At 46.1% G+C, this 25,067-nt stretch overlaps 1 protein-coding gene across 4 annotated transcripts in view; it reads left to right on the top strand.

The window, feature by feature from the left end:
- The window catches only part of Wasf3 (WASP family member 3), a 97,411-nt gene extending 72,744 nt beyond the window's left edge, over window positions 1-24,667 (top strand). For 3 of the 4 annotated variants that reach the window (XM_036171513.1, XM_036171514.1, XM_036171515.1), the window contains exons 4-10: window positions 1,648-1,782; window positions 3,489-3,642; window positions 5,441-5,558; window positions 13,309-13,484; window positions 18,475-18,741; window positions 19,943-20,307; window positions 22,016-24,667. In XM_036171513.1, coding sequence (XP_036027406.1) covers window positions 1,648-1,782; window positions 3,489-3,642; window positions 5,441-5,558; window positions 13,309-13,484; window positions 18,475-18,741; window positions 19,943-20,307; window positions 22,016-22,173 — 1,373 coding nt within the window. In that variant the 3' untranslated portion in view covers window positions 22,174-24,667. Of the gene's footprint in view, window positions 1-1,647; window positions 1,783-3,488; window positions 3,643-5,440; window positions 5,559-13,308; window positions 13,485-17,519; window positions 17,687-18,474; window positions 18,742-19,942; window positions 20,308-22,015 lie in introns of all 4 variants that reach the window. The other variant, XM_036171516.1, reaches the window with a different exon arrangement.
- The last annotated feature ends 400 nt before the right edge of the window (window positions 24,668-25,067 follow it).

The raw sequence follows: 25,067 nt of genomic DNA, 5'->3' as shown, positions 1-25,067 counted from the left end.
AAGTGACTGGATTGTATGTGATTCTGTGTTGCATACTGTGAGGATCTGTCACAGTGTTGTATGTGGCCACAGAGGTCCAATGAAGTAGACGACAGAAGCTGAAACTAACAGAAGGCAAGTTTTTTGTCTCATCTATTTCTGCCACTTACAAGGTCAGTGATCTGTCCCTTAGAGATCACCATTTGTGGTTCTTAGTTTAATCATCTAGAGAGTGAAAACAGTAACTCTGTCTGTGTGCTGGGCTCACTCATTCACTTGCTGAATGAATGATGGAAAGGTGCAGCTCTGTTGCTGGAATTACAGTGGTACACAGGCACAGTTCCTGTTCTCATGGATTTGGCCATGAGCACCAAAACCAGCCCTGATTGGTTAGCTGCAAATGCCTTCTACAATGTGATTGTTTGTATTAGTTACTTTTCTGTTGTTGTGATAAAATACCATGACCAAAATCAATGTGCAGAAGGAAGAGTTTATTTTGGCTTACATTTCCCAAGGGAGAGTCCATAATATCAGGGGAAACATGATGGCAGTTGTTTAGAGCAAGAAGCTGAGAGATCACATTTTCATCCACATGCAGGAAGCAGAGAGAATGAACTGAAAGTAGGTGAGACCAAAAACTAAAAGCCCATTCCCAGGAACACACTTCCTCCAGCAAGGCTCCACCTCCTACAGGTTACACACACACACACACACACACACACACACACACACACACACAGTGTCACCAACTGGGAACCATGTGTTCTCAAACATGAGTCTGTGAAGAGCATTTCTCTTTCAAACCACCAGCATTCTTGGATCGGTCAACCCGTCTCCCTGAAGTGTTCAGATTCTCTTTTGTCAGTAGAGCAAAGACTCTATAGAAAATGAAAATCAGCATAAGTGCTAGTTGCTTCTGTCCAAGATGTTGATTTCTTAGATGCAATGAGTGTTCATTCACTAAACATTTGTAGAATGAAGGAAGAATAGTGATGGGGTTTGGAGATTCAAGGCGAGGAAGTACATCTTTCTAGAAATGTTAAATAGATTTTAAGAAAAGGAGGGACCCAAGACATGGTGTCAAATGCTAATAATCCCAGCCCCAGGGAGGCTGAGTCAAGGGGATATGGCCAGCCTGGGCTACATAGAGGGACCCTGTCTGCACTATGTCTAGCATCCATAAGAAAGTGGAGATGAGCCTGGCTGGAAGTTTTAAACTGAAATCTTAGATGCTGATTTAGAGTGTGTGAGACTCAGTACTGCATTTCCAAGTGTTTGGAGAATATAATGTCATTAGAAGGCATCAAGCACAGCTCAAGATAATCAGTGCCACTTATTTGATGACATTCTACATCAACGGCCAAGGTGAACTCTTGAATTTCATTGAGCAGTTAAAGGAGAGCTTCATTCATGAGGTAAGATTTCTGTTTTGTGCAAAATGAGAACTTAGTTTTGTCCTTTAAAGAAGTTTTGTTTAGTGGTAACAACTTGAGTGATAGTAACAGCTCAGGCAGCAGGAGGATGCTGTGCTGTCTGGAATCTTTACTGCTGTGAAGGCCTTGGGCCGTGACCCTTGCTGCGATACTCCTTTGGACAGCCCCGTGTGGCTGCGGCAGTGAGCCTGCATTGCAGGTCCTCAGCAGGTGCCTTTCTCCCTCTCTTCTCTAGGCAAACATGCAGAGGACATATTTGGTGAGTTGTTTAATGAGGCTAACAACTTCTACATCAGAGCAAATTCTCTTCAAGACAGAATTGATCGCCTCGCTGTCAAAGTCACCCAGCTGGACTCCACAGTGGAGGAGGGTAGGTAATTGCATGAAAGCAGTGAACTCCGCAGATGTCAACAGGACAGTAGTAATTAACTACTTCAAATAAGCTCTGCTTCTCCCTTTGGGCAGCACACTGCCGTTTATCTTGTCTCTTCCTGGAAGAATGGGAAGGGGATGCCCCGTAACACTGGGTTAATTAGTGACTTTTAAAAAAGAGTCCCATTTCATCTACTTCATATGTCATGCTCTTGTTTTAAAAGTCGCAGATGTTACATTTGAATTCAGTAATAATAAATAATCTTAGGACAGTCATTTTAATTGAGTTTTGAAGTTTTATTTACAGATTAAAAATAAAACTTTAATAGCTACTTGGTCTGTTCAGGTAAGAAATTGGTAGTATCTTTTAAAGAAGATTTATTTTATTTTTAAATTATGTGTCTTTCTGTGTGTCTCTGTGGGGGTGAGTGCAGATACCTGTGGAGAAGAGGGCATTGAAAGCCCTGGAGCTGGAATTATCGGCAGTTGTGAGCCACCCAGTGTGGGCACTAGGAACTAAACCCAGGTCCCCTGCAAAAGCACTAAGTGCCATCTCTCGGGCCTCAGTTTCTTTTTCTTAATTACATTCACTTTGCAAATGTGTGTCACAGATGAGTTTTAGATAGTTTTTCTTGTGTATTGTTATTGGTTCTTAGAATCGAAGGCTCATGATAAACTCTACACGGGAAAAGATGAATAGGTTAAATGATACGAAGTTTCAGGGAATGTGTTCTATCTTTAAACTCTCTTTCCAGGCACAGTTTCACTATATTGTTTGCACTGGCAAGAATATTAGTATTGCAGAGACCTTTTCCTAAAAGAATCTAGGTCCCTTCCCTGGGCTGTCACTTTATTGGTGATGTCACACAGCGTATATGATTATAGTTAGGATGATCCAGTGGGAGGGCAGATGGGGCTAGCTTGGACACCTAAAAGAGCGCCGTGTCAGATGAGTTAAACCAATGTGAAAGTTGTGAAAAGCACAAGATGGCTCACTCACCCAGTCAGCGGAGTGCTTACTAGCTCAGCGTGGTTTCCAAATCAGGGTGCATATTGTGTGGGTCATCGGTGGGAAAGTTTTGTGCTCCCTCTTCCCATCAGTGTGAGAGATGCTCCATTTGTGTATTGTTCTGTACGGCTATTTCACTGAAACTGGGACTAATGATTTCTCCTAAGATACCCAGATCTGTGCACATGCCTGCTGTACTCTGCTGTTTACTGTGTGGTGACTGAGACGTGCTACTTAAACAGCAACAAATGATTCCCTGGCCCAGGGACATATCTGTTATTATAAAAGATAACAGAGCTGTAATTGACCTCAAGACATAGAGAAAACTTGTCTTTTAGAGGAAGGAAAGGTTTTAAAGGAGCAAAACACCATCATTTCAGGAGCTAGAGCAACGGCTCAGTGGTTAAGAGCACTTGATACTCTTGCAGAGGACCCAGAGTCAGTTCCCAGCAAACCACCTTGGATGGCTCACAGCTACCTAGAATTCAAGTTCCAGGGGGATCCGGTGCCCTCCTCTGGCCTCTGCTGGCACTGCACACATCACTCAGGCACATACACATACAATAAATCTCTTTTCAAAAGCCGATATTGGACCATTCTGGGAGATGTTTATGATTCTGAGTCAAACAATGGTTCTTACTTCTAAACAGAAAATACTTCTATGTAACTCAGCCTGGGGGATTTTTCTCTCAAAGTCTCACTGCAGGATATCAACATGAAGAAGGCATTCAAAAGCTCTACCATCCAAGACCAACAGGTGGTTTCCAAAAACAGCATTCCCAACCCTGTTGCTGACATTTACAACCAGAGTGACAAGCCTCCACCTCTGAACATTCTCACACCATACAGGTACGGCTCCCTCACGCTTCCCCACAGCCTCTACAGTGGAGGTGGATAGGTGCTTCGGCAGAGAGAAAATGTGCTGATGTGCTGGGCGGGACCACCTTTGAGGGCTCTTTTGGTTGCAAAAGAACATTTTGAAAACAGTTAACGGCTGCATCGTACCCGATGAAATGAGCCATTGCTACAGACCTGTTGGAGTTCGTAATTATAAGATGTATACTAGGAGAAGCGGAGTTCTGGCTTTCGCACTCAGACATGGCTGTCTTCAGTAGAAGTGGCACTTTGCGCTGCATCCCAGGTGTGGGTATGCTGTTCCTTATGTTCACAGTGAGCTGGAGAGAAATGGCACGGTTCATTTATAACATGGTAAAATCCTCGTCCCAGCCCTTCGGCACCACACAGACATCTGCCGTTCTGTTGTTGCTATGGTGGCTGGGCATGTCGGGGACAGACTCCAAGAGAAAGGCTAGAAAAGCAGCACTCACAAGAAGAGGCCGCCTGCACACACCCTGTCAAGCCCTGATTGCCCCTCCCGTCACCGTGGGGCTTTCTTGTCGCACCTCCTGTCTTCATGTTTAGATCTTCCTTTCTCCTTACCGCCCCCTTGTCCTCTGTGGTGGGCCTTGCCCCTCTGCCCGTCTTTCCTCCCTCTGTGGATCTCACTTCACCAGCACCTGCTGGGCACGGCAGTGGGAGCCAATAGGCAGAGTCGAGTGTCAGATAGTCATGGAGAAGCCTGTGTTTTGTTTGTGCTCGTTGTCCTGACATTCCTACTACCGGGCCATTTGGTCCTCCTCAGAAGAGCCAAGGCTCTTGGTCTGGTGTAGAGCAAGCCTCCATGATAGGATACTTAGGAGTGCCATCTTTTCTTTCTGCTGGACAGAGAGAGTCTCTCAGACAAATGGGCTTGCACCCTGGAAACTGACAGGAGATAGGCAACATGCCTTGGCTTCAGGGGGACAAGTGTGCTTTCCTAGAATTTAGAGCACACACATTTAAAACTTTTTATTTTGCTTATGTATCTGTCTGTGTGTATAGGCCCAATAGTGCAGTACCCTCAGAGGCTGGAAGAGGAAGGGGGAGTTACAGGCAGTTGTGGGCCACCTAACATGGGTGCTTCGATCTGAGCTCAGGTCCTCTGGAAGAGAAGTTGGAGCTTTTAGCTGCTGAGCCAACTCTCTAGCCCCTTGAGTAGTGCTGTTGATTCCCATTACAACCCTGAGTTCATAGAGGCTACATTATTACAGGTTAAATGATAAGGGAGTAATTTACATAATGACTTGAAATATTATTTAGACTGTAGTAATCCTAGCAGTACTTGAAACTGACATAGCCACAGGGAATGAAGTTTCTTGAAAACGCATTGTTTCTGTCTCATCCCCATACCACAAATGGTGCTGAATAAACCTGAATTGACCAAAAGGGACAGAGCGCTTACTAGTTTTTATATGACTATATTTAAGTTCCCAGCAGAGCTTAGTATACGGCGAGCATCCCGCTGTCTCTCTATGTAGCTTACTGTTGGAATAAACCAAATAGTTCCTTAAATATTGAAACTGGATATTTGTAAGTTGGGGGGAATTTTCAGAGAAGATTCACACCTAGTTAGCTCTTAGTTTTTAAGACTTTTAGTTTAAGTTTTTAAGCTTTTGTGTGGGTTTCCATGTTTTTCCAAATAGGGAAATTTAGAGTGGTCAGGATGCCTCTTGCAGTGTTAGGATCCAGAGCTAAGCTGAATGTCCAGCTCCCCACGGAGGCCACTAACGATCTTTCTCGCCCTGATTCTGAATGCATTGATCCATAGAGATGATAAGAAGGATGGGCTGAAGTTCTACACGGACCCCTCTTACTTCTTCGACCTCTGGAAAGAGAAGATGCTGCAGGACACAGAAGACAAGAGGAAGGAGAAACGGCGTCAGAAGGTGCGTGGCTAGGTGGGGTTCACTCATCAGTGCGCACACAGGCCCTTTGCTCAGGGAGTTGAGGTATTACCTCTAGTGCTCAGGTTTTCTCAGGGTGCCCTCTTCTCACATGACAGTCCTGACACTTTATAACAGCAAGGCTATGTTTAAATCAACACGACAGGATTTGTTCTGCAGCATTTGTGTGCCTTTAACAAAAGAAGTCTTCAGTTTGGTTTCTGACGTGTTTCATAGCTCCTGTTCCTCTGCTCCCTCAGAGTTTCATAGGGCAGTCAGAGCTCCTCTCAGACATTGGGGTGCTTTGTCTTGTTCACACTTGGGCTGTGGGGGTGCCACCTCACTGTGACTGAGATCTTGGTGAGGTGTTGGTGAGAGATTGGGAAGCATGAGTGGTCTGTGCTTTCAGAGATACTTCCTAGAAATGATCCTCCCTTTGAGGAGGGCAGAGGTAAAAGCAAGAGGAATACAAGTCAGCACACTAGAAACAGCTGCTCTACCCACAGTCTTGGAAGGACAAGGTGACTCATTCAGGTTCAGAAATTTCCACTTTAAAACTTGCCCCCTTAGGGCTGAGAAGTTAGCTCTCTCTCTCTCTCTCTCTCTCTCTCTCTCTCTCTCTATATATATATATATATATATATATATATATATATATATATAGATAGATAGATATAGATATATATATATAGATATATATATGAACTGTATTCAGAAATTAACCCCCCATGCCATGGTTTTAATCCCAACATGAGGAGGCAGAAGCAGGCAGATTTCTGTGATTTCAAGGCCAGCCTGGTCTACAGAGCTCATTCCAGGACAGCCAGGGATACACAGAGAAAGCCTGTCTCAAAAAAAACCCCAAAATTATAATACCAAAACAACCACTCAGCTTGCTTGACAGATGCTAGGTCCCACTGGAAGAAATACTTAGCACTCTGTGGGATGGTCTTGAGGTTTGAAGCACTTAAATGTATTGGCCCAATTGGAGTGAGAGTTGAAGATGATTAAGAACATGAGGTTTGGAAATAGGATTTCAGAACGGCCTGGTGTAGCTCGGCACCAGAGCGCCTGATCGAATGTGTAGGTCTTGGTTCCACTTCTCAGCAGTGACCAAAGAAGGAAGAGAAGAGGGGGTAGAGAGGAGTCAGAGGGGAGAGAGGAGACAGAGGGGTAGAGAGGAGACAGAGGGGTAGAGAGGAGACAGAGGGTAGAGAGGAGACAGAGGGGTAGAGAGGAGACAGAGGGGTAGAGAGGAGACAGAGGGTAGAGAGGAGACAGAGGGGTAGAGAGGAGACAGAGGGTAGAGAGGAGACAGAGGATAGAGAGGAGACAGAGGATAGAGAGGGGACAGAGGGTAGAGAGGAGACAGAGGATAGAGAGGAGACAGAGGGGTAGAGAGGAGACAGAGGGGTAGAGAGGAGACAGAGGGGTAGAGAGGAGACAGAGGGTAGAGAGGAGACAGAGGGTAGAGAGGAGACAGAGGGTAGAGAGGAGACAGAGGATAGAGAGGAGACAGAGGGTAGAGAGGAGACAGGATAGAGAGGAGACAGAGGGTAGAGAGGAGACAGAGGGTAGAGAGGAGACAGAGGATAGAGAGGAGACAGAGGGGTAGAGAGGAGACAGAGGGGTAGAGAGGAGACAGAGGGTAGAGAGGAGACAGAGGGTAGAGAGGAGACAGAGGGTAGAGAGGAGACAGAGGATAGAGAGGAGACAGAGGGTAGAGAGGAGACAGGATAGAGAGGAGACAGAGGGTAGAGAGGAGACAGAGGGTAGAGAGGAGACAGGATAGAGAGGAGACAGAGGGTAGAGAGGAGACAGAGGGTAGAGAGGAGACAGAGGGGTAGAGAGGAGACAGAGGGTAGAGAGGAGACAGAGGATAGAGAGGAGACAGGATAGAGAGGAGACAGAGGATAGAGAGGAGACAGAGGGTAGAGAGGAGACAGGATAGAGAGGAGACAGAGGGTAGAGAGGAGACAGAGGGTAGAGAGGAGACAGGATAGAGAGGAGACAGAGGGTAGAGAGGAGACAGAGGGTAGAGAGGAGACAGAGGGTAGAGAGGAGACAGAGGGTAGAGAGGAGACAGAGGGTAGAGAGGAGACAGGATAGAGAGGAGACAGAGGGTAGAGAGGAGACAGAGGGGTAGAGAGGAGACAGAGGATAGAGAGGGGACAGAGGGTAGAGATGAGACAGAGGGGTAGAGAGGAGACAGAGGGGGTAGAGAGGAGACAGAGGGTAGAGAGGAGACAGAGGGGTAGAGAGGAGACAGAGGATAGAGAGGGGACAGAGGGTAGAGAGGAGACAGAGGGGTAGAGAGGAGACAGAGGGGGTAGAGAGGAGACAGAGGGTAGAGAGGAGACAGAGGGGTAGAGAGGAGACAGAGGGGGTAGAGAGGAGACAGAGGGTAGAGAGGAGACAGAGGATAGAGAGGAGACAGAGGGTAGAGAGGAGACAGAGGGGGTAGAGAGGAGACAGAGGGTAGAGAGGAGACAGAGGATAGAGAGGAGACAGAGGATAGAGAGGAGACAGAGGATAGAGAGGAGACAGAGGATAGAGAGGAGACAGAGGGTAGAGAGGAGACAGAGGGTAGAGAGGAGACAGAGGGTAGAGAGGAGACAGGATAGAGAGGAGACAGAGGGTAGAGAGGAGACAGAGGTAGAGAGACAGAGGGGTAGAGAGGAGACAGAGGTAGAGAGGAGACAGAGGATAGAGAGGAGACAGAGGATAGAGAGGAGACAGGATAGAGAGGAGACAGAGGGTAGAGAGGAGACAGAGGGGTAGAGAGGAGACAGAGGATAGAGAGGAGACAGAGGATAGAGAGGAGACAGGATAGAGAGGAGACAGAGGGTAGAGAGGAGACAGAGGATAGAGAGGAGACAGAGGATAGAGAGGAGACAGAGGGTAGAGAGGGGACAGAGGGTAGAGAGGAGACAGAGGGGTAGAGAGGAGACAGAGGGTAGAGAGGAGACAGAGGGTAGAGAGGAGACAGAGGGGTAGAGAGGAGACAGAGGGTAGAGAGACAGAGGGTAGAGAGGAGACAGGATAGAGAGGAGAACAGAGGGTAGCAGAGGAGACAGAGGGGTAGCGAGGAGATCAGGATGGAGAGAGGAGACAGAGGAATAGAGAGGCGACAGAGGGTAAGAGGGGACAGAGGGTAGAGAGGAGACGAGAGGGTAGATGAGGAGACAGAGGGTAGTAGAGGAGGCAGAGGGTAGCGATGGAGACCAGAGGGGTAGAGAGGAGACAGAGGATAGAGAGGAGACAGAGGATAGAGAGGGGACAGAGGATAGAGAGGAGACAGAGGGTAGAGAGGAGACCAGAGGGTGAGAGGGAGACAGAGGGTAGAGAGGGGACAGAGGGGGTAGAGACAGAGGGGTAGAGAGGAGACAGAGGGTAGAGAGGAGACAGAGGGGGTAGAGACAGAGGGGTAGAGAGGAGTCAGATAGTATAGAGAGGGGTCAGAGGGGTAGAGAGAAGACGGGGTGGGGGGTGGAAAGGAGGAGTGCCCAGATTCTGGGACAGGGTTTCTAAGATGTGGGTTCGATTACACTCTCTCCTTATACTCATGCTGCACACAGATGTAACTGGGGAATCTGGGAAGAACTTCTGAATTTCACAAAGAATTCAAGCAAAGAAGTCATGGAAGGAAGAAATATATTGAAAGGCGTTTTTCTGTAACACACCATGCCTTTCATTGTAAAGGGCAAAATCCAGGACTTTCAGGAGTGCCTTCCATGGACACTTCCTGACCTTCCAAAAGGCCCTCCCTTCTTAGGATCCTTTTCAGGAGAGCATTCCCCTTCCGAAAATTTTATTTATTTATCTGTTTGTTTATTTGTTTAATGTGGATAGATGTTTTGCCTTGTATATGTATTATATATCACTTGAGTGCCTGGTGCCTGCAGAGGCTAGAAGACAGCATCAAATCCCCTGAAACTGGAGTTACAGATGGTTGTGAGCCACCATGTGGGTGCTGGGATTGGAATCCAGGTCCTCTGGAAGAGCAGCCCGTGTTCCTTACCACTGATCCATCTCTCCAGTCCTGAGTATTTATTTTCCTGGCCAATAACCTGTTCAAAAAAAGAATTCTTTTTGTTGTTGGCCTATATTCATTGTATTCATACTGGTTTCATAGGGTGTGTGTGTGTGTGTGTGTGTGTGTGTGTGTGTGTGTGTGTGTGTGTGAAAGAATCTATGTTTAATAAAAGAGAAAAATAAATAATAAAATCTAGGATCGATAAATGAGGGAATACATGTGATACTTGTGTTTTGGAGTCAGACTTCATTCACTTAATATCAGAATTTCCTGTTGATCCATTTTCCCTCCTTCTTTGTAGCTGAACTCAGTTCATTGTGCATGTGTCTGACATTGTTTTCTCCACTCCTCTGTTGGCAGGCAACAATTAGCTGCTGTGAGCAGCACTGAAGTTAAGCCTGGGGAGGAACCATCTCTTCAATAAGTAGACTTAGAGTCCTTTGAGCAAATCCCTGCAGTGGGAGAGCTGGTCTGGTTTGGGTTTTAGGGGCCTCTGTATTGCTTCCCTAGATGTGGGATTAGTTTCCGTGCATGCCCAGGAAGTGTTTACTGGCCCCGTCTCTCTCTGTCCTCACAGGCAGTGCTCTTCTTAGTGAGTGCTGACCTGGCTGAGCTGAGACCGATGCTGGGTGTGGCTGTCATCTGTGTCTCCTAAGAAGGCACTTGCAAGGCTCCTTCCTGGAGTCTGTGTGTTTGCTTATCCTTGAGGGCTGGGGGTAGAGCATTTTTGCATGTGTTACATGGGGTCTTACTCCCCAGTGTACAGATGTTGAACCATCCCCACACCTCTAGAATGAAACCAATTTGGTCATGGTGAATGATCTTTTTTTATGTTCCATTTGCAAACACTTTACTGAAATGTCTCTGATAAGGCAATTGGCCTCTAATTCTCCCTTTTTGGTGCTGTTTTATCTTAATCCTGTTTTTGTATCTGGGTGGTGCTGGCAATGTACGGAACATTTGGTGGCATTTCTCCCTTTCTAGTCTAGGAAACAGCATGAGGAGCATCCCCGTTGGCTCTGTGACTGCCTCACAGAAGTCAGCAATGACTCTGGCAGGCACCTGGGGTTTTGGAGAGATTTTTTTTCTTTTTTATTACTGCTTCAACGTTGTTTTATGTAGAGGTTTAAGTAGTTTTTATCCTCTTTGCTCACTTTTGATGTGTCATCGGCATCTAGAAATGCACCCCTTTCTTTTGTGTTTACCAGCTTACTCTAAAGCAAGTTCTTCAGTTACAGCCCAGCGAGCTTCTGAATTCTGTGTTGTCCCTGAATTTCCCTTTTCATCTCTAATTCTGTTCATTTGGGTCTTTGTTTGGATTCCTTCTGTTGGTTTGACTCAGCGTCGATCTTACTTATCTTTTATTTTTTTAATTTCATGTCTTTCTCCTCTGATGTCTGTTATTTCTGTTCACTTGCTGATGGGGTTTTTCTTGTTCTTATTTTTCTAAGGCTCCAAGGCACGTTGTTAAGTTTGTATTTCAAGTCTCTTGTATTTTAGGACGAGGCACTTCCCAGCTCTAGGGCTGATTCCATCCATTATGGATTCTTTCCGTTTGTGTTCTCTATCATGGAAGCGTTTCTCCTTCAATGATAACAGACAGTTTTGCTGGATTAACAGAATTCTGAGTTAGCAGAATAACGGCATGCATGAGGTGGGGGCAGTAAGGACAGGCACAAGTGTGATGGATGGGCTTCAAGAGTCCAGGGGTTTCCTTGGAAGAAGTATGGAGGTGCACCCTAGGGCAAGAAGCTATGTTGCATAATCTGGGGATGTTGCAGATTGTGCCGGTTGATGTAGTTGAGATATGATTTACATATTTTAATATTTAGCGATGATGGCCTGGTGTGTGAGTCTCTATCTTATATACATGTTACTGGATAGAACTGACGGCTGAACTATTGTGAAGAAATAACACTTATTCCCCGAATATGTCAATGTGTGCCTCTCGAGCAGGAAGTGTGATAGTTGTTAAATGCCTTTAACACTGTGGCTCTTAATTAGGATGCAAATTGGCTTCACATTGACATTCCCTTCCCTCTTTTTCTTTTAAAAGTATACAAACAATATGTCCTGGCTATAGCACAACCAAGTGGCTTTGAGGGTGACAAAGGCACACCCTCTCTGTGAGGTCCTAGCATTGCAGAGCAGTCTTGTGAGCATCTTTTCAGACCGTTAGGCCGTGTATAAAGGCATGCGTACATATGTGGTGCAGCATTTTATAGATGTAAAATCATACTAGACAGGATTGTGCACATAGAAATTATTAGAGATGTGGGTTTTTTTCTGAATAGCATACAGTGTTCTGAAATACAAATGCTCCATAGACTTCCTACCCTTTACCGTGTTGATGAATGGATGTTGATTGTAAATTGCCCTCTTAAAGCACCACAGTTGGATTCCTATAGCAATGGAGGTAGTTTCTAGGATCAATTCCTAGAAATTGAATTGCTGTCAAGGAGGAGAAAGTAAGGCAAGGTTGGGATGGCCCCATCACACCACTGCTGCGTCTTGAAAGGCTGAAGACTTAGTTCATACCTCCAGTGGACCTCGCCAGCCTCCAATATTGTTAGTTTGCTGAGTGTCTCATCTCATCTGTATCATGTCTGCTCATATCTCACATTCTGGCATTCTACATCTTGTGTGCATTTTGCCTTCGTTCTAGAGCCTCTAACATTCTGAAAACAATCCAGTCTGTCCAGTCTTCTCACTGCCTAAAATTGCAGACTATTACATTTGGTATATACATGTACATATTTAAATATATGAAATGTATAAATATATAATATGCATGTCTAATATATAGTTGTGCATAATATAGATTACATTTTAAAATATAGATACATTTATATTTTACCACATTCTACAGAGACACTTATTTATGCCAGCTTTCAGACTTCCCCTTCTGGAGTACAAGCTCCATTAGGATAAGTGTGTGTGTGTGTGTGCATCTGTGTCAGCAGTGCCTGAATGCTGAGCATGGTCCCTGGGACATGCCTGTGCTTGAGGCATGGTGTGTGGCTTTGATCATTCAGCCAGCGTTCATTGAGTGTACGTTTCCTGGAACAGTAAAACAGTGTGGTGAGGTCCATAAGGGAGAGTGGGGAGAAGCACACAACCTTTGTCAAGAAAGGCCATAAATGCTTGTGTAAGAAAAGGGACAGATGTGTAGATGCACAGAGAGGGTCTCACCTTGGAGGAGGGTCTTGCATGGGACCACAGTGAGCATTGAGTGTGCCTTAGCTAACAAACAGGACTGGTGTAAGAATGACTTTGTGTATGAACAGGTAAGTTTTATCTGTGTGTGTGTGTGTGTGTGTGTGTGTGTGTGTGTGTGTGTGTGTGCGCGCGTGTGCGCGCGTGTGCGCGCGCACATGAGTTCAAGGTGTGTCAATGAAAGAAATTATTTTTATGAATGGTTTTACCAGATACTTCACATGGGCAATGCAGATCTAGGTGTGAGCGTGTTAAACAGGCCATAAGGTGAAGGTAAGTGCTATGGTGGGGGTGAGAGCCTTTTGTTTCTTTGGAGAACCACTTTATTCTAATGGACCTGGTGAGCCCGAGGCATTTGCTGTCTTAGAATTTCCTTATGAGCAGGATGGAAATGCCTCTGAGTGTGCACCAGACTTGTTTTCTGTGCATTTAACTGCATCTAACCTGCTGTTTTCCTTCCCTTCTGTCTTGGCATGCTTGCTTTCTTTTCCTGGACATCAGGAGCAAAAACGAGTAGACGGCACCACCCGTGAGGTGAAAAAGGTTAGAAAGGCCAGGAACAGGCGCCAGGAGTGGAGGTTGATGGCGTATGACAAAGAGCTTAGGCCCGACAGCAGGTGGTCTCAGAGTGTGCAGCACGGAGCATCCTCCGAGGGATCTCTGTCCCCAGATACTAGGTGTGTGCATGTCACGGACCCCTCCCCATGTCTGAGCCCTGGTATTTTGGGTTTCTATGTGCCCCACTATGTACTTTAAAATGACATATATTTTGCTTTCAAAATAATGCTCTAAGGCAGTGCTGTTTGAGGCTTGGTTACTCTGCATGCTTTTTCAATGAAGTTTGCTCTGGGGTTAATCTGGAAAGAGGAGTTTTAATGTGGATCCTGAACTTGGGTGACTGTCAGTGACTCTAATTTTGCTCAGTTGTCCCTTACTTCTTGAATGTGGAATGTTTAATTCTCTTTGCTCTTTGTCATCTAACTATGATCATGGGGTGGTAGCAGTAATCCAGGGAGACCTTGCTTTGAAGAAGACACAGACAACAGGGCCTGATGTCTCTCTCCAGAGAACTCATCTTCCAGGCGCTCATTTCAGGAGGACTTCCTGCTGAATTTTCTTTTCAAAGTTGACAGACCTGAGTAAGACTATTTCTTGCAGGTGCAAACAGTGAAGTCATGAGGTCACAAGGAGACTTACCGGGTGACCAACCGGCCTGTTTTCACTTTGATTTAATGTCTTGCTCTGTTTTATTGAATCATCATGATCCATTTGTGTGGACTTCCAGTCTTCAGCATTTACAAGTTGGAATTCAAGCTGGGCGTACAGCTCAGTTGGAAGAGTGGTCGCCTGGCACTGTGAATCCTGGGTGTGAAGCCTGGAGTTTCATAAGCCCAGCATGGTGGCACATGCCTCTAATCCTAACGCTCAGAGGTGGAGGCAGAATATCAGAAAATCAGGGTCATCCTGGGCTACATACTTGAGGCCATCCTGGGGTACATGAGACTCTATCTTTAAAATTACAACAAACAAACAAACAAAATGCCAAAAATTTATCCAAGAAAATGTCAAACTAGGAAGAAATCAAGTATACACCTCATACTTCTGGTTCTTTCTTCTTTTCACCTTTAAAACCTCAGAGTTTAGAGCAGTCTCCACCTACCCAAGGAATAGGTGGGTGTTTGCTAGGAGACAAATTTAGGGATTGCAGGGCGTTTGATGCTGCTTCCTGCCCAGGCCTGTGAGCTCAAAAGGCACACACCCCAGTAATCTTTCTATATACCTGCTACCTTAAGCATTTGGAGAACTCCGGGAGCTCTGGCTTCTAGCCTCACAATTGGACTTTATTGCTGGTTATTGATATCACGGCTCTGCTCCTAAGGTGAGGGATACAGGGACCCGAGTGTTCCCATCAGTGTCGATTTGCTGTTTTGACAAAAGCTTAGTTGGGATTTTGATTTTGTCACACAAAGCCCATACCCATTTTCTCTCCATATGTGCTCCAATTTAAACATGTGTAGATGGAAAACCTTCGGATTTTTTTTAACCCCTCAGTTGAATGCTTCTCATGCTACCATCTGAGATGAGCTTGTTCCATGCCTGGCATGATGCAGATGGCCATTGGAATAATTTGATACTTTGCTTGTATGCTCACATGGCCTAGATAGAGTTTCATTTCTCTCAGCTTACAAAAACAGAGCTAGGTGGATCACTTCGCCAAAAATTTGCTTTTTTCTCATACTCTTTCCCATGACTTACTCTTGGCATACATAACTAACTTATTAATAAACAGAGCACAGTTCATCATTGGTCTTAGACAGAACTCCTTGAATTAATTTGGAAAGTTTGGCTTATTTTATTAAAACCGCAGCCTTTTCTCTCTTTAAGAAAATGTTTATTTTCTTTTCAGTTATTTGTATATATTTGTACATGACATTAGGTGTGTGAGTGCAGTTCCTGCAGAGGCCAGAAGAGGGTGTCAGATCCCCTAGAATTGGAGTTACAGGTGTTTTTTTGTTTTTTTTTTCCTCCTTTTTTTATTATTATATTTGTGTATTAATTTTACACATCAGCCGTGGGTTCCCCTGTCCTCCCCCCTCCCATCCCCGCCCCCACCTTCCTCCCAGCCCCTCACCCCCATTCCCATCTCCTCCAGGGCGAAGACTCCCCTGGGGATTCATTTAAACCTGGTGGATTCAGTACAGGCAGGTCCAGTCCCCATCCTTCCAGGCTGAGCAAAGTGTCCCTGTGTAAGCCCAAGGTTCCAAACAGCCAGCCCATGCACTAAGGACAGGTCCCGGTCCCACAGCCTGGGTGCCTCCCAAACACTTCAAGCTATTCAATTGTCTCACTTATCCAGAGGGCCTGATCCAGCTGGGGGCTCCACAGCCTTTGGTTCGTAATTCATGTGTTTCCATTAGTTTGGCTATTTGTCCCTGTGCTTTTCCAATCTTGGTCTCAACAATTCACACGCTTACAATCCCTCCTCTTTCTCGACAATTGGACTCCTGGAGCTCCACTAACTGTAATATGAGTGTGGAAATCAAACCTGGGTCCTCTGCAAGAGCAGCAAGTATGTTTAACCGCTGAGCCATCCATCACTCCAGCTCTAACTTTTTCTTATTATGAAACAAAACACACTTATAATCTGGATATTACAGAAAGAAATTAAAATTAAATACTCATCATGACATCATCCAGAGACACCATTTGCATTTTACGGTATGTGCCTATGTGTGGGATTTTTATCTTTACAAAACTGGAATCATGCCATACATTTTCCTTTGACTTCTTTTATTTTTTTTGAGGGGGGTTTTTGTTTGTTTGTTTGTTTGTTTGACATGGGGTCTCACTATGTAGCCCTGGGTGCCCTGGAACTCAACAGATAGACCTCATACACCCAGAGACCCATCTGCCTCAGCCTCCCAAGTACTGGGATTAAAGGCGTGTGCCACCATACCTAGCTCTTTGACATCTTAAAAATACCATATTTTTAAATATTATTTGATAAAAGCATGGTTTTTAGTGGTATAGCCTTCTTCTCTCACATGTATATTAAAGATACCAAGGAAAGTTTCATGGTGTGTGTACAAGGCAGTTGTATATATAAAGTGTTTTAGCTCATGCAGTCCAAGTGAACTAAACTCAAGTTCTGCCCTCTCCTTACAGATGCTAGGCATGGCTTGTCTCCAGCTGTGAGTTTTGGATGAGCAGTTGATGGGATGTTCTCTGTAGTCAGAATTCAGTACATCTCCACATCCAGCCTGCCTTAGTTTCTACCATCTAGTTCTGAGCCATGCTTTAGTGCTGTGGCTCTGCCCACCTGCCTCTACACCCCCTGGGGATTGATGGGATTCTCCTACTGGGTGAACGGGCCCCTTCCTTCCTCTTTATCTTAACCTGCCAGTTCTCTCTGCTGCAGCACACGGAGACTGACCATTGCAGAGCCCCAGGGTTGCACCCTCATCACCATATCGGTGGCGTGCCTCATGGTGACTTCTGCCTGCCCACTCAGCCAGCGTCCTCTGAGGCTCCACCCACAGGCTGCTGGCAACCCCCTGTTCCCTGGCCCTTCGATCTTCCTGATCACCCTCTGCTTCTCCTGTTCTCATCTTCCTCACAGTCCCATCCTGTGGAAATCATCTGTGTGGCACCTCCGTCTCTGTCTGCTCACCTCTTTTGTCTTGGCTCCTTTTTGCTGTTTCTCTAATCTGTTTTCCAAGAATGGCATTCTCATTGGTACCACGGAACATTCTGTGTCCTGTCCTGTGTCTCACTGGAGACACTCCACGCTGTGCTGGGTGACTGTTTTCTTTAGAAAGTGACACTTCAGTGATCTAGTTACTTAGCAGAGTGTGGATGTTATCTCCAACCCCATAGTTTTAGATCTGTTTATACTTTTGAAACCCAAGTACAGGACAGATAGCCTCTGCCCCGAAAATATTGGAGCTCGTTTGCTAGTGGTTGGAAGAGTGGACCAGACATCTTCGCAAGCACACCATAATCTAGACCACAGCTGATAAACAGGAGAGACAAATAAGCTGTTAATTGTCATGCAGTAGTTAGGGACAGTGGGGAGGAGTAGATTCCTGTGACTTGTTCTGTGCTCTGGGTGGGGAAAGCTACCCACAGAAGTCCCAGAGACAGACGTGGGTTTGTATCTTCATCCTGCTCCCTCTATATCCCCAAGTGTGTGTTGACCTGTCTTCCTTCAGAGAGAGAAACACAAGCTGAACCCTAACAGGAACCAACAAGTATATGTGAGAAAAGTCAGAACGAGACGAGAAGAGTGGGAGAGGAGGAAAATGGGCATTGAATTCATGAGTGACGCAAGGAGACTGGATCAGGCAGGGAGCGCGGAGGAAGACGGCAGGCCCAGAGGGTGCGTCGGTTTGCTTTCTTGGATCCCCAGACCGAGGTCAAGCCCTGCTTCAGCGTCATGAGAGGATGTGCAGCCCCTACTCACTGTCCTGTAACTCAGGCGAGAGCGTGTGCCTCCTATTAACATGCTTGTGGCTGCTACACACGCCAGCTAACCCTCCTGCCAGGCTATGCAGGATGCCCGTCATCAGCCCCTTCCAAACTGCTCACTAACTAACTCAAGGTCTCCTTTCCTTTTAGAGCTCTGCTGTGGTGGTGCACTCACAGCCCAGGAGACCGGTCTGGGCTGCTGCTCCTTCCTTGGGTTTAATATATTTCTGCCATTTAAGAAAAGGCCCACTCACTATTGCACTCTGGACCCCACTTTCTCTTCTTGTGGTTAACATGTATCCAGCTCGCCTGCTGTCTAATTATATGCTGCCATATTTATTGCCTTTGAAGTTCTTTGTCAATCTGAGATATTGTTTCTCAATGAAATGGGGTTTGACATATAGTATTGTCTCATAAAGAAATACATGGAATGCTGCGGAAATGAGGCTCTGCTGGTCCCCACTTACTGGTCTGACTTATCAAAGCTTCAAATCTGAATCCATGTAACACTAGGGCTTGCTGCTGAAATAATTGTGTTGTGCTTGGAAGCTCTCATGGAGCTGGACCTAGCTGATCATAAAAGAAATAAATGTCTCATCCTTGTATACTGACAATGATGTTATTTGTAGATATGCATCTACCTCTTGGGGGACATTTTTAAAACTTCGGTGTTTCTCACCCCCTTCCCTCCAAAATCAGGTCTCACACATCCGACATCACCGATTGCTCTTACCCTGCTACTCCCAGCCACTCTCTGCAGCCACAGCCCGTGACACCTTCCTGCACAGCAGGTGACGCACCACTGCATGGAACCGCAAACCAAGGCGCTGAGCATGAGTACCGACCCTCATCTGCCTCAGCCAGGCACATGGCCCTGAACAGACCTCAGCAGCCACCGCCCCCACCTCCTCCCCAGGCCCCAGAGGGGTCCCAGACTTCTACATCAGTGGCTCCAGCCGACTATGGGTAAGTTGCTGTTCATGTTTATCGTTGCTCTTGAATTTGTGTCTTGGTAGAATTTTATCATGTAGAATACAGACAAGAATGAATGGGCATAGTGTTGGCATTGGCAGAGTCTGTGTCAAACAAAATAAGTGGCGAAGCCTGCCACTGGCCATTTCTTCTGTAGCCACATCTCAGGTGAACAGCGTATGTGTGTGCTCCCCTGGTCTCCTGCTCACATGCTGACTCTGAGCCAAGGCATGGATAAAGGGTAACATGCTTATTTGTGAACCTGTCCACACCCTCATGTTTCTGAGGGTGTGCTGGCCATGCAAAATGAAAACACGTAACGTCAGTCCTCACCACGCATCCTGTGACCCCTTTCTTGGCCTCTGGGCTCCTGGAGCACTGTGCCCTACACCCTCTTGTTTTCGGATCTATTGAACGCCTCCACTGTGAACACTCTTCCTGACCGTGTGAGTTCATTTGCACCCCTCCCTTATTTCGGTAGGTTGTCTTTAGCTCTTTCAGACTTAGTCTTTAAAATGTTCCCTAGTGTCAGTGTCTGCACCCAGGAAAGTTGAATATAACAGCGTGTCTTCTCCACCCAAGTGCCAGCATTGCTTTCTAATTGTACCTATGGCCTGAAAGAGGAGAACCACATGGTCTGGGTGTCCCCTATCCTTAGGCCTTGACTAAGCTGGAATTACTAGAATGTGTTTTAAGGCTGCTATATCAGGCACATGGAGAGCCTTTGGTTTTGAAAACCATTGCCCCATCTCTTGGGTGTTTGACATACTGCTAGGCTCTTAACTCTGAGGATTCTCATCGGACAGGGTCAGAGAAGGCAGCATCCTTCCAACCCTGTCTCCTCGGTCTCAGAGGCCTCATGAGATAAGGTAAGCAGTTACACAGCATCTTTGAGAACCCAGGATGGAAAGGGCACCAGCCTTCTTCTGCCATGCATGTGCCCTAGCTATCCACAGAGGTCACCACGCTCTTAAATGGTCGTGTTAGGTCATTTCAGTGGGTTTTTCATTGTCATGATGAATCGTGTAAAACTGGAAGAAACTGACTCTCAGAGTGGACATATGTACCCTGAAGTGACTCTCTCCAGCTGGTGGCAGCATGCACTGTCCAAGAGGGTCCTCTCTATAAGCTCTATTAAAATGAGGAAGATGTGACCCTCCCTGGTCACTTGAGTGACTCTGTTATTGTTCCTTAGGATGCTTCCAGCACAGATAATTGAATACTACAACCCCTCAGGACCACCACCACCTCCTCCTCCACCCATGATTCCTTCAGCACAAACTGCCTTCGTCAGCCCTCTCCAGATCCCTGCGCACCCCCCGTTCCCTGCGTCTGCTGGCTCTACGTACCCTGCTCCTTCTCACCAGCCCTCCACTGGGCTCCTGGCCACAGCGCCACCGCCTCCAGGCCCCCCACCTCCTCCACCTGGCCCTCCTGGCCCCTCTTCTCTTTCATCTTCTCCACTGCATGGTCCCCCTGTGGCTGAGGGAAAGCGCCCGGAACCTGCACAGCCACCCATAAGCGATGCAAGAAGTGACCTCCTGGCTGCCATCCGGATGGGTGAGTGCACACCTCATGTCACAGTCTCCCTTTTTAGACACAGCTCGGGTTCAGCCAGCTACACTGCCTCAAAAGATAACTACGTTCTGTCGTTTGATACTTTGTTAATAAGTTGGGATTCTTTTACAGGTAGCATGGAAACACACTATAGTAAGAAGTTAAAAATTCAGGAAAGGTGTACTTAACAAGAAACCAGAAATGAGACATCACACGATAGATTAAGTGATAGGACCTTTCTCCACTTTGTACCACAGAATAAAGTGGAAGACAGTAAGCAGTCAGCAATGGTTTCATTTTAGACAAATCTAAGTTTACTCTGGACTCGTCAGAGAAGCTCCATGTGCCGAGCCAGTGGCTTCCGGCATTTATTCAGTAGCATACAGATTGTGCCAGCAAAAGTCCTGCCCTCACCACCAGCCCCACACAGGAGAAGGGTCATGTACATCATGTACACTCAGTAGGGGGAGCCTGGCCCCTGGCCTATTTGACTGCCCCAGAGCCTCCCAGGAAGACCTGTATGCAGTACCATTCATCTTAACCATCAAAGTCCAGGGTGGCCAGGGCAGCAATAGACTCTGGAATATTCAGAGAGCTTCTTGAGCCTCAGGGAGCCGTATGCCTCCTGACTATAGTTTGTCTCAGCTGAAAACAACTGAGACCAGTTGCTGGTCTGCAACCCTAGACCTCCACTGTTGTAACATCCTTGAGCTATGATGTAACTGCCTCTGACTGAGCTCATTGAATCAGGCCAGTACACACACACACACACACACACACACACACACACACACACACACACACACCTCCGCCACTCAAAGATTCCTCTAAGTACCTTGAACATCATTGATAGACTTCAGTTTGTCAAGAGATGAAGTCTGAAAGCCAGAATCCCTTAAGGGAGGTCAGCTTTCCAGTCACAGGAAGAGAGTATTAAATGTGCTTTTATACACCAGTCTAATGAGTCCGTAACCAGAGACTGCCATGTTCCAAAAGACCATCTCCATTCTCTGAAGATGCAAAGCTTGTAAATATAGAAATCAAAGCACTGTTCAGATTAAGGTTTACCAGAAATGAGTCAGGATGGTTGGATCCTGAGTTAGGGAAAATGCCCCAGTAGATTGGCTTAGTGGTGGCATTTGAATAATATTTATAAGGGAAGTAGTAACAGGGTTTATCTATAGTAACTTCTGGTTTTCAAGTTTCCTTCAGGAAAGAACATATGAAGTATTTTAGTAATATAGGAACATCTATGTCCCATATAACTCCTGAACACTCCAGAGAAAAGTGTGTGTGTGTGTGTGTGTGTGTGTGTGTGTGTGTGTGTGTCTGTGTCTGTGTCTGTGTCTGTGTCTGTGTCTATGTCTGTATGTTTGTGTGTGGCAGATTGGGAAAGCTTGCTCCAACATTGTTAGGGCATATAATACAGGAATATTTTTCTCCTATTTCATAGCTAGCTAATAAATCTGAAATTCTGTCGAAGAGAAAGGTTTAAAATAAAGTGGTCCAAGTCAAATCCCCTGCGTATTGTGTCACAACACAGCTGTGCAGAAGGTTGTATCTTGTGTCCATCCCTGAAGACTTAGCACACACCTTCTTTCCACCTGCAGATGGCCACCACCTTGTATTTGTAAACTCAGTAGAAACCTGTTTGGTTTTCCTTCACTGGGAATGAGCAAAGAGACTGATTCTCTCCCCACTGTGTTTTCAGGAATCCAGTTGAAAAAGGTTCAAGAGCAGCGGGAGCAGGAAGCCAAGCGGGAGCCTGTCGGGAACGATGTGGCCACAATCTTGTCCAGACGCATCGCTGTGGAGTACAGTGACTCAGACGATGACTCTGAGTTTGATGAGAATGACTGGTCGGACTGAATCGCACAGGGCTGGGCAGCAGGTGGACAGCCAGGGCACAGTATGGAAGTGTGTTAGGAGTGCGTGTGATCTCTGCACCCACATAGTGGTATTACCCTGTAGCTTTAGTAATTTTTGTATTAACAGTGTGCTATTGCTTCTGCACATCCTTCTGGATTTGTTGAGTATTTACTGTGTAATACTTAAGTGCCACTAAACACAGCACACTGTGCTGCACACCAGGAAATACGCTGTAACTAGTGCATAGTCCTGAAATAGCATCTCGCTTCCCTCTCGGCCGTGAGAGCCTCCCTCTTGTCCATCCTGATTCAGCAGACTTGCCATGTGTCTGTGGAGCTGCCCACTGTCAGGTCTTTGCAAGGTGAATGGCTGTGTGTCACCGTGATGTCTTCCAACCAGTAGGCGATACTGCTTCACCGTCCAATCCTTTGCAGGGTGATTTCCAGATGGACTTGGTTGTGGAGGGAGAGGTTTAACAAGTGAGAAAGAGACGTTTCTCCATTTGGACTCTTGGCCCGGTGGCCTTTGAGTGAATGGGCCTGCTCTTTTTTCCTTATCTGCTCTGTTGCCTTTTGCTACCTTTGCACCACAGCAGAGGGCTCCCTAACTAAGCAGAGACCCCTTTGGGTACTCACATGGAAAGCGCCCACTAGTGACTTTGGTACAACGTTGCAAATGGAGCTCACTGTAGTGGCCAGCCCTGGTAGTGTGGACACCAGTTAGCCAGGCCAGATGCCAGCTGCTGAGTTGCAGAGCCTACATGACAAAACACCTGGTCCCCTCCTCCTCCACCCAGTGCAGACAAGACCTACACATTTCGCTTCCTGGGATCCCTGCTCCTCTGGTCACCATGGAGAGAGCATAATTCAGCACCTCACCCGACTTGCTCAGCATCTTAGGAGCTTGGGTTCAGCTGAGAAGCGCCGCCAGCTGTTCACAACCCGTGGTGCTGTGGCTGGATTCGCAGTCAGTCTCTCAAACAGGGCCTTCTCCTGAAGCACAGTACTCTTCTCTCATGTTGTTGGCACATTTGAATTTTAAAAAGTACCTCACAAGATAAACTGGATCCAGCCAGTTGCCATGGCAGAGAACCCTGACTTCCCCTCTGCTGGTGGTCCATGGCTCTAACTCCAGGAGGACACTGTCTTCTCCTTTGCTGTTCTGGAAGGACAGCTGCTCACTTAAATAAGTCACTGGGTGTCCCCGTGCTTGGGTTACATAGAACCTTACACACATGCTAGGATGCTGAGTTCCCAGGGCTCTTGAGGTGTACACTTCAAATGGACCACAGCCGATAGTATGGCTCACTTTTGATGAAAAGAAGAATCTAGAGCTGGGGTGGAGTTGTGTCAGTCAATGTGGAATGTCAGTGGGGTAGTAACAACTGATTTTTGCTCATGAGGTTGGGGACATCACCCAGCTGCCGCGTCACCCTCTGTGTGAGTGGACACCTGTGCACTTGGGAAGCTGTCCTTTAACACCTGCCAGTAGTAGGTTCTAGTCACATTGCATTTGACACCAAACCCATCTACAGCCCCTCTTTTGCGCTGCTTTGGCGTGTGTCCCAGGGCTGCTGGGTGGACTGGCAGCCCTGGAGCCATCAGGCTGGAGTCCGTGCAGATGTGGCCGTTACTGTGGCTCACGATCATAGTGGAAATTTAAGAAGCCTTTCTCTTTCTTTCTCATTTCTGTTTTTCGGGCACTGAGACCTACCATGTCGACATTGTCCTCACAACTTGGACATCTTGAGTCTTTCGTTATGCTTACAGCAGTTTGTCTCTGTTGTTCCTCCTGTGTCTGTGTGCCCTGTGGAACTCCAGAACTCACATTGGTTGCACTCCTTCATTTGGTAGGGTCCTTATGCTCTCAGGGTGGAGGAAATACATTAAAGCTATTGCCAGGATTTCTTTTACTGATACCATATCGTAGTGACGTTAGTGGCACTTTACTCATAAATATTCATGAGCTTATCAGTTGTTGATTGTCCTGTAGTTTCATCAACCAGTGAGTTTTAGTTTGTTTTCATAGCTAGTGAGAAAGCTTTTGCCCAATGTATTATGTAAGCTTTAAAAGAATGGAAAAGCTAAAATCCAATTTAGATCATTTTTAGAGTATCTTTTCAGCAAATTTGATTTAGTCTAAAACTTAAATCCAAGATGCTTCTAAATACAATACTTTACAAAAGAGAGCAAAGTAAAAGTTTAAATTTTTGATTTTCATTTTTTAATAAATATCTACTAAAACAAATGGAGAACAGAATTCCATAGTATATTTAATTTCTGTAAGTTTCATGCTTAGAATTACAGCTACAGATTTTAAGATTGTTTTAAATTGTCCCCAGCTTTAGTCTTCTTTATGTATTTCAGCTGAGTATCTGACATATTTTTTCTCATTATATAGACTCAGGCGAATGGATAGATGGAGGTATGGATGGGGCATGAGTGGGCAGATGGATGGATGTGTGGGTAGGTAGGTAGGTAGGTAGATGGATGATAGGTGGGTGGGTGGGTAGGTGGATCAGTGGATGGGTGGGTGGATGGATGATAGGTAGATGGGTAAGTGGATGAGTGAATGGATGGATAGGTGGGTTTGTGGATTAGTGAGTGGGTGGATGAATGGGTGATAGATGAGTCAATTGTAGATGATGCATGAATGGTTGGAGATATGGATGGGTGGTAGATGGGTGGATGCATGGGTGAGTGGTGGACAGAAGATGTCTGAGTCTCTCATCACTGCACTGCCAAAGGGAAGGGAGTGCACAAACCATGAGCTTCAGTACTTAGATCTTATTCACTAAGACGCTGTTAGAAGATGGATGTTTTCATCCTCGTACATTTTTAACACATCAAAATTGTTATGAGCACAGGATGGGAAGGGTCATGAAAGCTTTGTAA

This window comes from Onychomys torridus, chromosome 22 (genome assembly GCF_903995425.1).
Source record: "Onychomys torridus chromosome 22, mOncTor1.1, whole genome shotgun sequence".
Lineage (NCBI taxonomy): Eukaryota > Metazoa > Chordata > Mammalia > Rodentia > Cricetidae > Onychomys > Onychomys torridus.
The sequence above is the reverse complement of the archived record's forward strand: the minus strand, read 5'-3'. Positions and strand labels throughout refer to the sequence as shown.